This window comes from Mytilus galloprovincialis, chromosome 1 (assembly GCF_965363235.1).
Source record: "Mytilus galloprovincialis chromosome 1, xbMytGall1.hap1.1, whole genome shotgun sequence".
Classification (NCBI taxonomy): Eukaryota; Metazoa; Mollusca; class Bivalvia; order Mytilida; family Mytilidae; genus Mytilus; species Mytilus galloprovincialis.
In genome coordinates, this window is record NC_134838.1 from 50,218,872 (window position 1) to 50,237,792 (window position 18,921).

General features: G+C 33.7%; 1 protein-coding gene across 2 annotated transcripts in view; it reads left to right on the forward strand.

The window, feature by feature from the left end:
• Window positions 1–17,200, forward strand: part of LOC143077377 (uncharacterized) — a 99,663-nt gene extending 82,463 nt beyond the window's left edge. For both annotated transcript variants that reach the window (XM_076252970.1, XM_076252969.1), the window contains 3 exons: window positions 4,300–4,414; window positions 8,764–8,836; window positions 16,438–17,200. In XM_076252970.1, coding sequence (XP_076109085.1) covers window positions 4,300–4,414; window positions 8,764–8,836; window positions 16,438–16,706 — 457 coding nt within the window. In that variant the 3' untranslated portion in view covers window positions 16,707–17,200. The remainder of the gene's footprint in view (window positions 1–4,299; window positions 4,415–8,763; window positions 8,837–16,437) is intronic.
• The last annotated feature ends 1,721 nt before the right edge of the window (window positions 17,201–18,921 follow it).

Genomic DNA, 18,921 nt, shown 5'->3' on the forward strand with positions numbered 1-18,921 from the left:
TGTATACATGTATTAATATTGTTATACAGTCATTTGTATGCCCAACCTAGGGGAATTATGTATTTCTGTCTGTATGTCCGTCCGTCCGTCCGCCCGGCTTTATATTTTAGTCTTTGGTCAATGTATTTTATTATGAAGTTGAAGTCCAATCAACTTGAAACTTAGCACAAATAGTCCGGCGGCTTTGTAAAAAATTGTGCACATCCTGTTACAAGCATGAAATTTGGCATAGACCTTCCTCAACTATTACTCTTTTATTTCAGATAGGGAGGCATTTGAAAAAAATTTCTCACTTCCGGTAAAATCCAAAATGGCGGACGTTATACTTAAATCAGCCCAATATCGAAGACTAGCGTGTAAAAATGTCCTATTATCATGCTACTATCATAATATTTGGTACAGACCTTTGTGTTTTACTACTTTTGGATAAATTAAATAGATTAGATGTCTTCAGAAACCCCACTTCCGGTTAAAATCCAATATGGCGGACATTGTACTTAAATAAGCTTATTTTTTAGGGAGGGTAATTGAAATGTGTTTTAACGTATTGCTACTATAATTACATTGTGTATGAACCTTTCTTTGGTGCTTCTGATGCAGACAATGTATAAGACATATGTCTTAAAAACCCTTACTTCCGGAAGTATCCAAAATGGCGGACAGAGAAATATCAATTTTTTATTCAAATTTTCAACTTTCTTCAAAATGTAAAGAAAATGATTTTATTTTGTGCTGGTCATTAAACTTTTGGCTTTAAGTTATCCCCAAAACCACTTATTCTAGCATGTTGTAAATGCTAAGATATAAAGTTGACACTTCCGGTAAAAATATGACGTAAATTTTAAAGATGAGTCCTCAATCTATTTCTTCGCTGTAGAGTTTTGGATAGATTGATTTAAACAAAATAAAATCACTATAGTACTAAAAAATATTTAAAACTACTTCTATTTGGCCAAGAATACATGCTTATTCACAATCACCACCACATGCACACAAGGCAGTGCACGGGAGACCCGATTTTACACATTAAAAATAACCGCGGCATCCTTTCTTACATCCATAATGTACAAGCTTCTGAAAAAATGATGAGGTCTCAGAAAGAGTTTTTTTTTAAAGGGACCCTCTTTGTCCCTTCGCAATCCATTAGTGACAAGACTAGGTAGCATAAGAGTCAATCCAAAGCTCTTCTCACTAAACACCTGCATTAGTATGTTTCACGTTTTACATGCTTGAAAAGACTAGAACAAGTCGTGGGAATAGCCTCACTTAAAATGAGATTTCCCTTTTGTGCAAAAATTGACTTTCTTGGTTTGTTAATCATGTTAGATCTGATAAGTTTGTACAGTACAACCCCGGTGATTTAGGCTGATCAATCATCATTCTTAATGTTAAAGTCACATCTTCAAATACCATTAATGTCTCCCACGCAGTCTTTTTTTTCCTTTTCAAGCAAAGAGAGAACAGTATCACAACCCGTCATAAGGTATTGGTCAGAAATAAAAGTGTGTGATCACTCATTGCCTAGTGCATTTGAAAGGCCATTGATAGATATTAATCCAAAGATTTTTGCCTCCCCAAATACAATCAATAGTTTGTCTGCCCCTTTGTTACGGAATAGCGAAATACTGGTAGTTTTAAAGCTGCTAAAAGAAGCAAGGGCAACATTTAGGGGAAAGGGAATACACAGACGAACCCAGGATTAAAAACATCCTCAAAGATGGGAAAGTTTTCTGAGAGATGACGACAGTAAGAAAGAACTTTTAAGTTTTCATTCACAGGAGCTTGCTCAATACAATTTTGAGTACAAGGTAGTTGAAGCAACAAATGCTCAGGATGTTTAGTGTTATCCACCACTTGATGATGTTTCAAGTTTAGCACCATGTTTACACGAAGAGACTGACACTAGAATCAAGATAGATGTGTCTGATGCAGTGAAACATAGGCTTAACTGAGTCATGACTCAAACAGTCGATACTGATGTCATTGCTGTTTCGCTATTCCGTGACATAGGGCAGACAAACTTTGGTTTGCATTTAGAAGGGGAAAAGTATAAGAAATATATCAATCAATGACCTTTCAAATGCACTAGGCATTAAAAGATAACATGTTCGCTGGAAAAGGAACTGCGTTGGTGACATTAATGGAGTTTGAAGATGTGACTATAGCATTTAGAATGATGATTGACCAGCCAACATCACCATATGGATTTGATGTTTAATGTCATTGAAAACGAAACGTGGTTTTGTTGGAAGATAAAAAAAAAAAAAAGAAACAGATTAGGTTAACAAGGCAAGAAAATATGTGTTTTTGCAGAATTTATTAAGATGTGAGAAACAATACCACAGTCTTTGTAAATGTTGGAAATCTGCTCTCCGATTGTGAATTGCGGCCTACTGAGTATGCTGATTGGGTATTATGTCCTTACCTAAATAAAATACCTTGAAACTGAAATACGAGTGGATGAAGTCTTGGATGCGTATGGTAGTTATAGCAACAAATGGTCAGGATATTCTATCTTATCCACCACGTAATGTATTTCAAGTTCAGCACCAAGTTCACATTTAGAGGCAGACACTAAAATCATGGTGCATGTGTCTGATGCAGTGAAACACGCACTTAAACGAGTCATGATTCGAACAGTCGTTAATGATGATGTTGTCAATACTGTTTCGCTATTCCGTGACATAGGGGTAGACGTTGTGTTTGGGAGGGCAAAAGACTTTGGATTAATATCTATCAATGGCCTTTCAAATGCACTAGGCAATGAGTGATCTGGGTGATCTGAAACACTTATTGTTATCCATGTCTTTACCTGTTGTGATATGGTTCTCTCTTTGCTTGAAAGGGAGGAAAAGACTATGTGGGAGACATTGATTGCATTTGAAGATGTGACTTTAACAAAAAGAATGATGATTAATCAGACTAAATCACCAGGGTTTTACTGTAAGATGGCACAAACTTAGCAGATGGGTATAACATGGTTAACGAAGCAAGAAAATAACTATTTGCGCAACAGGGACGGCTTTTCGAGGCTATTCCTTCAACTTGGTCTAGTCTTTTCCAGCATGTAAATAATGCAATATACTTAGGCAGGTGTTTAGGGAGACGAGCTTGGGATTGGCTCTTATGCTACCCACTCCAGACGGGGACAAAGAGGATAACTTTTGAAAAACTCTTTTTGAGGCCTCATCATTTTGTCAAAAGCTTATACATTGTGGATGTAAGAAAGGATTCCGCGGTCATTTTTAATGTGGAAAATCGGGTATCCCGTGCACTGCGATGTGTGCATGTCATGGTGACTGTGAATAAACATGTATTCTTGGCCAAATAGTAATAATTTTAAATAATTTTTAGTACTATAGTGATTTTATTTTGTTTTAATCAATCTATCCAAAACTCTAAATCGAAGAAATAGATTGAGGACTCATCTTTGAAATTTACGTCATATTTTTAACCGGAAGTGTCAACTTTATATCTAAATATTTACAACATGCTAGAATAAGTGGTTTTGAGGATAACTTTAAGCCAAAAGTTTAATGACCAGCACAAAATAAAATCATTTCTTTACATATTGAAAAAAATGAAAATTTGAATAAAAAATTGATATTTCTCTGTCCGCCATTTTGGATATACCCGGAAGAAAGGGTTTTTAAGACATATATCTTATGCATTGTATCCATCAGAAACACCAAAGAAAGGTTCATACACAATGTAATGATAGTAGCAATACGTTAAAACACATTTCAGTTACCCTCCCTAAAAAATAAGCTTATTTAAGTACAATGTCAGCCATATTGGATTTTAACCGAAAGTGGGGTTTCTGAAGACATCTAATCTATTTAATTTATCCAAAAGTAGTAAAAAACAAAGGTCTGTACCAAATATTATGATAGTAGCATGATAATAACACATTTTTACACGCTAGCCTTCGATATTGGGCTGATTTAAGTATGACGTCCACCATTTTGGATTTTACCGGAAATGAGACATTTTTTTCAAATGCCTCCCTATCTGAAATAAAAGAGTAATAGTTGAGGAAGGTCTATGCCAAATTTCATGCTTGTAACAGGATGTGCACAATTCGTCTGAAATATGCTTGTAGCCGCCGGACTAAAATGTTGCCTATGATATGAATGCTAAATTAGAGTTTTGACCCCTATTTTACGGTCAACAGAACTTAGAAATTGATAGTGCGAGTGGGGCATCCGTGTACTATGGAAACATTCTTGTTTTGTCAATTTTAAGACGAAGTAACACACGGAGCAAAGGTCTAAAATCATTTTACTTTTTATTTTCTAGATTAAGGATTCTTAGATATGATCCAGGCGAATATTTCAGGCCCCATTATGATGGCATGTACAAACGAAATAATGGAGAGAGAAGTTATGTAACGGTACAGATCTATCTGAACGAGGTAAAGCATACTTTTTATACGACCGCAAAATTTGAAAAAATTTTCGTCGTATATTGCTATCACGTTGGCGTCGTCGTCGTCGTCGTCGTCGTCGTCGTCGTCGTCGTCCGAATACTTTTAGTTTTCGCACTCTAACTTTAGTAAAAGTGAATGGAAATCTATGAAATTTTAACACAAGGTTTATGACCACAAAAGGAAGGTTGGTATTGATTTTGGGAGTTTTGGTCCCAACATTTTAGGAATTAGGGGCCAAAAAGGGCCCAAATAAGCATTTTCTTGGTTTTCGCACTATAACTTTAGTTTAAGTTAATAGAAATCTATGAAATTTTGACACAAGGTTTATGACCACAAAAGAACGGTTGGGATTGATTTTGGGAGTTTTGGTTTCAACAGTTTAGGAATTAGGGGCAAAAAAAGGGCCCAAATAAGCATTATTCTTGGTTTTCGCACAATAACTTTAGTTTAAGTAAATAGAAATCTATGAAATTTAAACACAAGGTTTATGACCATAAAAGGAAGGTTGGTATTGATTTTGGGAGTTTTGGTCCCAACAGAATAAGGGGCCCAAAGGGTCCAAAATTAAACTTTGTTTGATTTCATCAAAATTGAATAATTGGGGTTCTTTGATATGCCGAATCTAACTGTCATGACTTTGTATGTAGATTCTTAACTTTTGGTCCCGTTTTCAAATTGGTCTACATTAAGGTCCAAAGGGTCCAAAATTAAACTTAGTTTGATTTTGACAAAAAATGAATCAGTTAGGTTCTTTGATATGCTGAATCTAAAAATGTACTTAGATTCTTGATTATTGGCCCAGTTTTCAAGTTGGTCCAAATCGGGGTCCAAAATTAAACTTTGTTTGATTTCATCAAAAATTGAATAAATGGGGTTCTTTGATATACCAAATCTAACTGTGTATGTAGATTCTTCATTTTTGGTCCTGTTTTCAAATTGGTCTACACTAAAGTCCAAAGGGTCCAAAATTAAACTTAGTCTGATTTTAACAAAAATTGAAATCTTGGGGTTCTTTGATATGCTGAATCCAAAAATGTACTTAGATTTTTTATTATGGGCCCAGTTTTCAAGTTGGTCCAAATCAGGATCTAAAATTATTATATTAAGTATTGTGCAATAGCAAGTCTTTTCAATTGCACAGTATTGCGCAATGGCGAGAAATATCTAATTGCACAATATTGTGAAATAGCAATTTTTTTTTTAATTAGAGTTATCTTTCTTTGTCCAGAATAGTAAGCAAGAAATATCTAATTGCAAAATATTGTGCAATAGCAAGATTTTTTTTAATTGGAGTTATCTTTCTTTGTCCAGAATCAACTTAAATCTTTGTTATATACAATATACAATGTTTATTCACTTTTTACTGCCAACTGATAAATTAAAATAATCTTTACCATTCAGTGATAACAAGCAGTTTTTTTACATCTTAATATTTTATGATGTATTTAAATGAGTAGTTATTGTTGCAAACTCCATTAGAAATTTTAATTGAGATTAGTTTTGGAATAAGGGAAAGAGGGATGTGATTAAAAAAATTGGGTTCAATTTTTCTCATTTGAAATTTCATAAATAAAAAAGAAAATTTCTTCAAACATTTTTTTGAGAGGATTAATATTCAACAGCATAGTGAATTGCTCTAAGAGAAAACAAAAATTTTAAGTTCATTAGAACACATTCATTCTGTGTCAGAAACCTATGCTGTGTCAACTATTTAATCACAATCCAAATTTAGAGCTGAATCCAGCTTGAATGTTGTGTCCATACTTGCCCCAACCGTTCAGGGTTCAACCTCTGCGGTCGTATAAAGCTACGCCCTGCGGAGCATCTGGTTAATTATAAATTACCCATACACTGTATGTCCGAGTGCTCTAAGTAGTCGAACTAATATATCTTTACCCTGTCAACATCGAGGTCGGGAGTTCGAATTCAATTTGTATTGTCACAGTAACAACATATCATTAATTGCATATTTGACCAAAATTTTCCAATTCATACATATTTTTTGGCAAAATTTATCTTTAATGCAAGAAGTCTTGACCCATTATTTATGTATGTGCCTGTCCCAAGTCAGGAGCCTGTAATTCAGTGGTTGTCGTTTGTTTATGTGTTACATATTTGTTTTTCGTTCATTTTTTTTACATAAATAAGGACGTTAGTTTTCTCGTTTGAATTGTTTTACATTATCTTATCGGTGCCTTTTATAGCTCACTATGCGGTATGGGCTTTGCTCATTGTTGAAGGCCGTACGGTGACCTATAGTTGTTAATGTCTGTGTCATTTTGGTTTTTTGTGTATAGTTGTCTCATTGGCAATCATACCACATCTTCTTTTTTATATATTGAGAAAAAAGTAAAATTACAAAAATACCGAACTCAACATGCTCAATGAAAATTCAAAACGGAAAGTCCCTTATCAAAAGGCAAAATCAAAAGCACACCAAACGAATGGAAAACAACTCATATTCCTGACTTGGTACAGGCATTTCCTTATGTAGAAAATGATGGATAAAACCTGGCTTTATAGCTAGCTAAACCTCTCACTTGTATGACAGTCGCATAAAATTTCATTATACTGACATCAATTTGTGATCAAAACAGACATTAATAGGTAAAAATGTAATAAATTAGGGTACAGCAGTAAATACTGTGTAATAACCTTAATCACTATAAAACATAGATAAACTAAATGACATATACGCAAAAATGAAAGACAAGAACAAAAAAAAAAAAATGACTTTAGTAAAATGTGTATAAATACCGAGTCACGCCAAAAGGATATTACCTAAAATGGAGAAGCCGTGAAAGATGTCATTTAAATTGTATTAATGGATAGGTACTAATTTGAGGTTCAAATTCAATGGGCATCAAAAGTAGCTCATAAGAAATTGTAAAAATCTTACAAAAGGAGACAACAGATTTCACTGATAAAAATACGACGCAAAATCTGACACCCCGAGCGACACTTTATATTTTGATGAATAACAGTTTTAAAACCAATTGATTTTAACTAAGAAACTGGTATTTGGTATAAATCAATGAGAGGAATACAATTCTATATAAATGATACGGAGGGTAGCTGTGTAAAGTAGTTTTTTTTAACCGAAATTTGCATATGAAGCCTCAAAATTTGCAACACGGAAAACTAGGGCGAGGTGTTTGAGAATACTGAGCACTGAAAACGACTGCTTCTGCTTTCAGGAAATAGATTATGTTGCGGTTCCTTCCGTGCAATACATTATATGGTACTGAGAGTTCTAAAAATAAGAAATTTTGATGCTTGAACTTACCTTGTTACTTTTTCGTCGCTTCAAAATTGCCACCCCATGTCAAACATAGCCGACACCCCGCATGTGGCGTTCTACACGATGATTATGCAGAAGTATATCTACCGTACATTTTTTAGATAACAACTGTCTAATTAATAGAAATGATAAGGTAAAACCGTATATTCATGTATTAGATAAAATACAAAGGTAACAAAAAGTAAAATCACAAAAATACTGAACTCAGAGGAAAATCAAGAGGAAAAAAAAAGAAACAGGCCGGTAACAACCGTTGCCGGATAGTTTTTCTGCACGAGTAGTCAGGTCAGGACCTTACCCTGACTACAAGTGCAGAAAAACTGTTCGACTGGTTGTAACCGGCTTGTTTCTTTTGTTTCTTCGGAAAATCAGGATTCATGCAAAACATTAGTTTGTCATCTGCTTTACCATAATATATTTTTTCTCATAAAATTTGGGATCCAAATATCTATTAGGAGAAAACCATACCCCCGCCCCCCGTTTTGAAGTTAAATGTCTAATCCCTTAGTGTATTGATATGAAATTGAATAGTATTTACTGGAAATGTTTGAAAAAAGATATTGATGCTAATGTAAATATTTTGTTCAATAAAAAGAAAGGAAATAAGTCGGTGAACCAAAAAGTTCACATCTAATTGAAAGTTAAAGTGCCCATGAACTCACTAATCATGGAGTGATTCTATTCATAAAAAGTGTCCGTGTAACAACTAATAAGAGTCCGTGTATCGTCTAAAAAGAGTCCGTGTAACACCCGTTCGTGTATCGTCTAAAAAGAGTCCGTGTAACACCCGTTAATGTACTGTTTTTCTATAGCTCTGCGGGGGGCAAAGTCGTACAAAAACGATACATTGCATGCTTATAATCAGCTGTACATCTTAAAGAAATGAGATCAAATTCAGTTATGTACATGTATGATGCAATCAAATAAAACAAAACATTATTGTAAAACACCCATGTAAAATGGTTGGCTAGAACAATTTGGTATGCAAGTAATATTTTAACAAGATTCGTTTAAGTACTTTTTTGATTTACAGGGTTTTGAAGGTGGAAGTACCACATTTATAGGAAATCATATAGAAGAACGAGTTGAAGTTGTACCAAAAACAGGTAACTTTTATAATAAAATGAAAACAAGAAAAGAAAAATGACAAAATTATAAGATTATTCTTTTAACACCAGCTTTTAATATTATGCACCTGATATTCAGAAATATTTATTTTGAAACGGCTGAGCTAGACATACAGTACAGGGGCAGATACAGGCTTTTGAAAAGGGCGTTATTCTATAAAATTATATTTTCATTGATTGATGGGATGGTGTGGGGGTGTTGGAAGGCATTTGTCCTCTACGCCTTTTCATATGAATCCACCACTGCATTCGCTAGATATTTAGAAATCATAAAAATTGTAACTAAAAGCAAGTAACAACTGAAAAATGAATGCATAAGTTACCCCCAAACATGAATTAGATGTTTTGCAATGTTCTTTTCAATCCAATTCACTATATCTTGAGGGAAAGACGGTGGTTTTTTTTGCAAAAAGGGGGGTGGGGGTAAAGAAAGTTTAAGTTGGGGTACTAGGGACAATTTGTGTTTTCAAGATTTTAAAATTCAAAACGAAAATTTCTTCACATATTTTTTTTTGCCAAAAAAAAGGGAGAGGGGTGGGGGGGGGGATGGGAGGGGGGCAAGATATATATATTTTTGGGGAAAAAAGTGTGTTGCATAAAAGCATAATCAATTCAAGTTCTTTGACTACAGTTATTCTGTGACAGAAACCTATTATGTGTCAAATATTTAATTACTATCCAAATTCAGACCTGTAACAAGTGCGAATATTGTGTCCATTTTCAACCCAACTGTTCAGGGTTGGACCTCTGCAGTCGTATTCCGGCGAAGCAATTAATTATATTCTGTCCTAGATTTTGAACTTGATGTTATTTAGGTCTTTACACTTTTCGTGGAAAGACCTTTTGTGTTTCTTCTGATTTTTTTCTTTCTTTCGTCTTCTGCCGTCTGAGATGCTTTTTTGTCTTACAACATATCAAATGGATTTTTGGCCAATGATGTTGTACAGTAATGGGGATTCAAAACTCACCCTGTGTGACCGAACACTTATTCCTATGGGAGTTATCTCCCCATGTCCCCTTTTTCTTGTTATCGCTATATCTCTCTAAAACCGTAAAAGATTTTAGCATACTGTTTTCACCAAATTGTTCGTCTACTCTTAAGAATGATTTGGTTAGTTTTGACTTGAGTGATCAGAAGACATCTTATGAGAGTTATTTCCCTTTGAAAATTTACGATAGGCGATTTGTTGGATAAATTCATACGTTATAAGTCGTAGAGGCCTACAGTCTTTTGATATGAAGTCTTTGGTCCATTTGAAGGAAATTGAGGTCAAGGTCAAAGATCAAGGTCATGTAATAAATTTTGAATTTTGCTTGTTATCGTTATTCCAAAGAAACTGTGACAGTAAATGATATGATGTCTTTGCCAAATAACTGTTTACAAAAAGGCGCAACTTCAACCTATTTAAGTCGAAGAGTTTTGGTTGACCCTTTTGTATTTGAAATCAGTATTTCTCCACAACCATGCAAATAATTGACCTGGGGTCTTTTGATTTGAGTTCACTGTCCTATGACCTTGAAATTGAGATCAAGGTCGAAGGTCAAGGTCATGTTATAAATTTTGAATTTTGCTTGTTATCCTTACAAAAAAAAAAACTGTTTCAGTAAATGATATGATGTGTTCGCCAAAAAACTGTTTACAATAAGGCGCAACTTCAACCTATTTAAGACGAAGAGTTTTTGTTACATATGTATTTGAAATCAGTATTTCTCAACAACCATACAAGTGATTGACCTGGAATCTTTTCATTTGAGATCACTGACAAATGAACTCAAAATTGTCATGAGGTCAAGGTCAAAGGTCAATTGAACGTTTTAGATTTTGACCTTTGCTAAAAATTCTTTCTGGTTGATTATTAAACAATTAAAGTCTTCTGCTTAAACCTATTAATCATATTTTTATACGCCCGTCAAAATTTTCACGGGACGTATTATGGTATACAAATGTCCGGTGTCCGTCCGTCTGTCCGTCCGTCTGTCCGTCCGTCCGTCTGTCCGTCTGTCCGTCTGTCTGTCCAGCGTAAACACGTCGCACCGTAACTTGAGGACGACTTATCCAAAATTCATGAAACTTAATATAGTTGTTTCTTATAATGGTCAAATGATCTGTATACTTTTTGGTGAATATAATATTTAAACTTTTTGAGTTACGGCACTTTTTAACTAAAACCGGGGTGTGTTTTTTTTCACATGTCGCACCGTATCTCAAAAAATATTCTTGATTATTGCTTAAAACTTTACACACAATTCTTAGTTATATTAATCTTAATATCTGTATACTTTTTGGTGATGATTCAAAATTTCATTTTTGAGTTATTGAGTATTTTGTAAAAAAGGGGAGGGAGTTTTTACATGTCGTGCCGTATCTCAAAAACGTTTTATGATCATTGCTTAAAACTTTACGCACTTCTTTGTTATATTAATCTTAAGATCTGTATACTTTTTGGTGATAACATTTATTTTTGAGTTATTGAGTATTTTGTAAAAAAGGGGATGTTTTTTTACATGTCGCGCCGTATCTCGAAAACACTTTTTGATTATTGCTTGAAACTGTACACACTTCTTTGTTATGTTAATCTAAAGATCTGTATACTTTTTGGTTTGAATCAAAATTTTATTTTAGTGATATTTAGTTTTTTGTAAAAAAAAGACAGGGTTTGGGGGGGGGGGGAGGTGGGGTCACATGTCCCGCCGTGTCTCAAAAACAATAAATGGTTATTGCTTAAAACTTTCTCAGAAACTATTGATGATTATTGCATAAAACTTCCACACAAGACGTCGGGCGTATCATGCGCTCATGGCATAGCTGTTTATTTTTATATCAGTTTGATTTACCACATTCTATCAACACGGAGTGACATTTTCTAACATCGTTTTCTCATCACTTGGCGTCCGTCGTCCGTCGTCGTTAACTTTTACACAAATCTTTTCCTCTGAAACTACTGGTCCAAATTAAACCAAACTTGGCCACAATCATCATGGGGGTTATTATAAAAAAAATGTGTCCGGTGACCCGACACACCAACCAAGATGGCCGCCTTGGCTAAAAATAGAACATAGGGGTAAAATGCAGTTTTTGGCTTATAACTCAAAAACCAAAGCATTTAGAGCAAATCTGACATGGGGGTAAAATTGTTAATCAGGTCAAGATCAATCTGCCCTGAAATTTTCAGATGAATCGGACAAATTGTTGTTGGGTTGCTGAATTTGTAATTTTAAGGAAATTTTGCTGTTTTTGGTTATTATCTTGAATATTATTATAGATAGAGATAACTGAAAAAAGCAATAATGTTCAGCAAAGTAAGATTTACAAGTAAGTCACCTGACCGAAATGGTCAGTTGACCCCTTTAGGAGTTATTGCCCTTTATAGTCAATTTTTAACCATTTTTCGTAAATCTTAGTTATCTTTTACAAAAATCTTCTCTGTAACTACTGAGCCAAATTAATCCAAACTTAGCCACAATCATCATTAGGGTATTTAGTTTAAAAAATTTGTCCGGTGACCCGGCCAATCAACCAAGATGGCCGCCATGGCTAAAAATAGAACATAGGGGTAAAATGCAGTTTTTGGCTCAAAACTCAAAAACCAAAGCATTTAGAGCAAATCTGACAATGATTAAAATTGTTTATTAGGTAAAGATCTATCTGCCCTGAAATTTTCAGATGAATCGTACAACCCGTTGTTGGGTTGCTGCCCCTGAATTTGTAATTTTAAGGAAATTTTGCCGTTTTTATACGACCGCAAAAATTTTAATTTTTCGTCGTATATTGCTTTCACGTTGGCGTCGTCGTCTGCATCGTCGTCGTCGTCGTCCGAATACTTTTAGTTTTCGCACTCTAACTTTAGTAAAAGTGAATACAAATCTATGAAATTTTAACACAAGGTTTATGACCACAAAAGGAAGGTTGGGATTGATTTTGGGAGATTTGGTCTCAACATTTTTGGAATTAGGGGCCAAAAAGGGCCCAAATAAGCATTTTCTTGGTTTTCGCACTACAACTTTAGTTTAAGTAAATAGAAATCAATGAAATTTTGACACAAGGTTTATGACTACAAAAGGAAGATTGGGATTGATTTTGGGAGTTTTGGTTCCAACAGTTTAGGAATTAGGTGCCAAAAAAGGGCCCAAATAAGCATTATTCTTGGTTTTCGTACAATAACTTTAGTATAAGTAAATAGAAATCAATGAAATTTAAACACAAGGTTTATGAACACAAAAGGAAGGTTGGGATTGATTTTGGGAGTTTTGGTTCCAACAGTTTAGGAATTAGGTGCCAAAAAAGGGCCAAAATAAGTATTATTCTTGGTTTTCGCACCACAACTTAAGTATAAGTAAATAGAAATCTATGAAATTTAAACACAAGGTTTATGACCATAAAAGGAAGGTAGGGTTTGATTTTTGGAGGTTTGGTCTCAACAGTTTAGGAATAAGGGCCCAAAGGGTCCAACATTGAACTTTGTTTGATTTCATCAAAAATTAAATAATTGGGGTTCTTTGATATGCGAATCTAACTGTGTATGTAGATTCTTAATTGGTCTACATTAAGGTCCATAGGGTCCAAAATTAAACTTAGTTTGATTTTATCAAAAATTGAATCCTTGGGGTTCTTTGATATGCTGAATCTAAAAATGTACTTAGATTTTTGATTATTGGCCCAGTTTTCAAGTTGGTCCAAATCGGGGTCCAAAATTAAACTTTGTTTGATTTCATCAAAAATTGAAAATTGGGGTTCTTTGATATGCCAAATCTAACTGTGTAGATTCTTAGTTTTTGGTCCCGTTTTCAAATTGGTCTACATTAAAGTCCAAAGGGTCCAAAATTAAACTAAGTTTGATTTTAACAAAAATTGAATTCTTGGGCTTTTTTGATATGCTGAATCTAAACATATACTTAGATTTTTAACCGGATTTTTGTGACAAAAATGTCGGTTATTGGTTTGGGGATGTACGGCGGGCGGGCGGGAATCATATGTTGTCCGTGCATTAACTCATGAACCGTTCAACCAAAGCTTTTAAAAATTTAATATGTTGTTACTGACAACTAAATGAAGGTCAAGTTCAATAATGGCGATTTTGACTTTCACCGTTCAGGTGTTATGGTTCTTGAAAGATTGAAAAATGGAGTTTACAGTCGTGTCCGTGCATTTACGCATGAACTGTTCTACCTAAGCTTCCCAAATTTTAATATGTTGTTACTGATGACAAAATGGAGGTCAAGTTCAATAATGGCGATTTTGACTTTTACCGTTCAGGAGTTATGGTTCTTGAAAGATTGAAAAATGGAGTTTACAGTCGTGTCCGTGCATTTACGCATGAACTGTTCTACCTAAGCTTCCCACATTTTAATATGTTGTTACTGATGACAAAATGGAGGTCAAGTTCAATAATGGCGATTTTGACTTTTACCGTTCAGGAGTTATGGTTCTTGAAAGATTGAAAAATGGAGTTTCAAGTCGTGTCCGTGCATTTATGCATGAACTGTTCTACCTAAGCTTCCCAAATTTTAATATGTTGTTACTGATGACAAAATGGAGGTCAAGTTCAATAATGACGATTTTGACTTTTACCGTTCGGGAGTTATGGTTCTTGAAAGATTGAAAAATGGAGTTTACAGTCGTGTCCGTGCATTTACGCATGAACTGTTCTACCTAAGCTTCCCACATTTTAATATGTTGTTACTGATGACAAAATGGAGGTCAAGTTCAATAATGGCGATTTTGACTTTTACCGTTCAGGAGTTATGGTTCTTGAAAGATTGAAAAATGGAGTTTCAAGTCGTGTCCGTGCATTTATGCATGAACTGTTCTACCTAAGCTTCCCAAATTTTAATATGTTGTTACTGATGACAAAATGGAGGTCAAGTTCAATAATGACGATTTTGACTTTTACCGTTCAGGAGTAATGGTTCTTGAAAGATTGAAAAATGGTGTTTCCAGTCGTGTCCGTGCATTTTCTCATGAACCATTCAACCAAAGCTTTTAAAATTTTTATATGTTGTTACTGATGGCAAATTTTAAAAAGGTCAAGTTCAATTATGATGATTTTGACTTTTACTGTTCAGGAGTTATGGTTCTTGAAAGATTGTGAAATGGCGTTTTCATTCACGTTGTTGCATTTATTCATGAACCATTCAATCTAAGCTTTTCAAATTTTAAGATGTTGATACTGATGACAAAATGGAGGTCAAATTTGATATTGCCGATTTTCACTTTCACCATTCATCAGTAATGGTTCTTGTGATATTGCCAGGACACAAATAAATATTAATAAATCCGGTTTGCTGTCGTTGTGACAGCCTCTTGTTGATTATGGGCCCAGTTTTCAAGTTGGTTCAAATCAGGATCCAAAATTATTATATTAAGTATTGTGCAATAGCAAGAAATTTTCAATTGCACAGTATTCAGCAATATCAAGAAATCTTCAATTGCACAGTATTGTGCAATAGTAAGCAATTTTCAATTGCACAATATTGCGCAATAGCAAGAAATCTTCAATTGCACAGTATTGTGCAATAGCAAATATTTTCAATTGCACAGTATTGCGCAATAGCAAGAAATATCTAATTGCACAATATTGTGCAATAGCAAGAAATTTTCAATTGGAGTTATCTTTCTATGTCCAGAATAGTAGTTGAATCAACTAAAACAGTAGTTGAATCAACTAAAACAATCTTTACCATTCAGTGATAAGCACTTTATTTTACATTTTAATATTTTATGATGTATTTAAATGAGTAGTTATTGTTGCAAACTCCATTAGGAATTTGAATTGAGATCAGTTTTGGAAAAAGGGAAAGGGGGATGTGAACAAAAAATGGGGGGGGGGGGTAAATTTTTCTCATTTCAGATTTCATAAATAAAAAGAAAATTTCTTCAAACATTTTTTTGAGAGGATTAATATTCAACAGAATAGTGAATTGCTCAAAGGCAAAAAAAAAATATTTTAAGTTCATTAGACCACATTCAGTCTGTGTCAGAAACCTATGCTGTGTCAACTATTTAATCACAATCTAAATTTAGAGCTGAATCCAGCTTAAATGTTGTGTTCATACTTGCCCCAACTGTTCAGGGTTCAACCTCTGCGGTCGTATATAGCTGCGCCCTGCGGAGCATCTGGTTGGTTATTATCTTGAATATTTATATAGATAGAGATAACTGTAAACAGCAATAATGTTCAGCAAAATAAGATCTACAAATAAGACAACATGACCAAAATTGTCAATTGACCCCTTTTAAAAGGAGTTATTGCCCTTTATAGTAAATTTTTAACATTTTTCATAAATTTTGGTAAATTTAAAAAAAATATTTTCCACTGTATTTACTGCGCTAAGATCATTATAAATAGAGATAATTGTAGCAACAAGAATGTTCAGTACAGTAAGATCTACATACACGTCACCATCACCAAAACAAAATTTTGTCGTGAATTATTTGTGTCCATTGTTTAATATGTACAAAGACCAAGGTGAGCGACACAGGCTCTTGAGAGCCTCTAGTTTCAATTTCATTCTTATTATCGAGGTGGAAAGACCTTCAATTGTTCTCTGAAGAATTGGTTTTTAATTTGTTTTTGTTTTAGGTTCCGTACTTGTCTTTGAACATCCTATACTCCATGAAGGGTCTGAACTTATTGCTGGAAGAAAATATGCAATAAGGACTGATGTTATGTATTCAGCTACAATATCAAAGCCAAGGAAGGTAACAGATACAGAGACAGTCCAAAGCGAATCAGACACTCAGCATTCACAAACCACAGAGAGTGTTCAATCAAGTGAAACGTCGAAGGATCTTTCAACAACAGAAAATACTAAGAAAAAGTCGAATTTTCTTAGTAAACTATTTGGGTGAAATTTTTGTGATAGAAAGCTACTGTGATTTTAATATTCGCCCTTCTTCATTCTTCATTTGTTCAGGTTTAAGAGTATGGTTATTGTCTGAATCTTCTGGCGCATGGGGTATGCAATATAAAAAGCGATCAGAAACGCCATTTTTGATGATGTTGATGATAGTATTATCTTTTCAAAGTACATTCATATTCTTTTTGTATCCGTGATATATACATCTTGTATTTTTTTTTGTTATGTTTTTGCAACTGTTTAAATAATTCATAATTGATATTCAATTATATGATGTTAATCTTTTTAATGTTACTCGTTGTTCATGATGTTGTTATTAATTATAAGCTCAAAATTGTTTTTTTTTATTTTGTGTTATTTTTTTATGTGATATTTAAGTATATGTTCGTTTCATTTGTTTTTAACCCTCCATCAAATTTAATATATTTAAGTAGATGTATTTTAAACTATGTTTTATTGCTTTATATTAAAGTTAAAGAAAATGAGTACATTTGTTCAATTTAGTATAGCGTAGCCGCTATCCACAATAGTGTATCAAACTGTTTGTTAATTGATAATCCTCGGTTGTATCACCAGCAAAGTAGCAAGGAATTCGATACTGACAAATTGCGACAAATATTGATAAAGGCGGTGCATTATGTTTGCGCGCATTACCATTACATTTGCGCGCAGCTTTTCATTACTATTGCGCGCATTTATTTGACAGGTAAACTCAGGCAAGCTTAGGCAATAACTCTTATTTATCTATGAATTTATTCAATTATTTTAATTAAAAGTACCCTTTCCGTTAGACTAAATCACCTACTCACCCACGAGGAGGTAGAAGTTGGATACAAGCAGGATAAGTCGGTTGCATTATATTCTATCAATCCGGAAATTTTTATACTCATCACATACTAATGATTTTCTCCCCCGATTTGCTATAAAAAAAAACTTCAAATGTTCGTTACTTAACAAAACTTTACAATCTAACTTACAATAAATTATTTTCGAATTTTAAAGAGATCACTATTCGGGGTACTTGAGCACCCTGAAAAAAGTTACATGTATGCCTTAAGTTATAACAGAATTTATCATGCACACTTTATATTTTGTCTTAGAATACAATATGAACAATATTTGATTAAAATATATTTTTCAAAGTTAATGAAATTTTATATTATTCATATTTCATTATCATGATTATATACCCTTTTTTACCTGAGTTTACCTGTAAAGGTTTGTTGAAATTTGCTTTCACGCCACGGGCATCACTGAAGGGAAATTAAGGTAGATGGGGAAATTATTAATTAAAATCCATAGATTTTTTATTTTTTTTTGTCAAAATGTAGTTTAAATAATGTTTTTTTTCAAAAATATAATTTATAAGTATGGGTCATCGGGCTTTTTTCAAGCTACAGGTGTTGCAAAATTGTCAGATTTGGTATAGATGCCTGGAAAACCCAATCTTGTATGATAAAAAGAAAACTTCACCATAGAATTTAAAGATAAAATATGAGGAGATAGCTAAAATGATATGCTTTCAGATAAGAAAAAGAAAAAAAATGGGGTCAACGGACTCGTGTTTTTCCTACATAATGAAAAAGATTAATTCACAACACAATTTCTTTTATCTTCCCTTATATCTGAGTTACCTCCCCTTATGTTGCAAAGTTAAAAAGATGGGAATCAAACTCTGGTTTCTGTTTTTGTAGAATACACCCGTTAATATGATGAAATATTTGATTTTCTATATTAACACAAAAAGTCTTGTAAACGAATTACATACTACTCTAGCCCATTTCATTAAAAATCCAGAACGATTGTTCAGATCTGCTTTTTCAAAATCCAAGATGGAGGAAGACACCTTAATTTTTGGAAAGCGTGAAATGAATAATTTTGGACCTTACTTCCGTATTTTTATTATATTAATCTTCAAAGTGCAGTTCAACAAATATTTTGCAACAACCTGAAATATGAAATGTCTCTTATAAAGATTTGCACTTTTCATTAAAAAATTTAATCAGACGAACACAATATAATTATAGACAAACCACGTTCCTTCAAAACTGTTTTAGAATTTAAGGTATCCTTTAAATGATAAAATGCACTGCATGTACATTTATAGTCCGTTAAAAATCCATTTGAAAATATTACCGTTGTGCACATTGTCAACAGCGTGACACTTACATGTACCACAAGGATATGGTGCATATTGAGATTGTTGA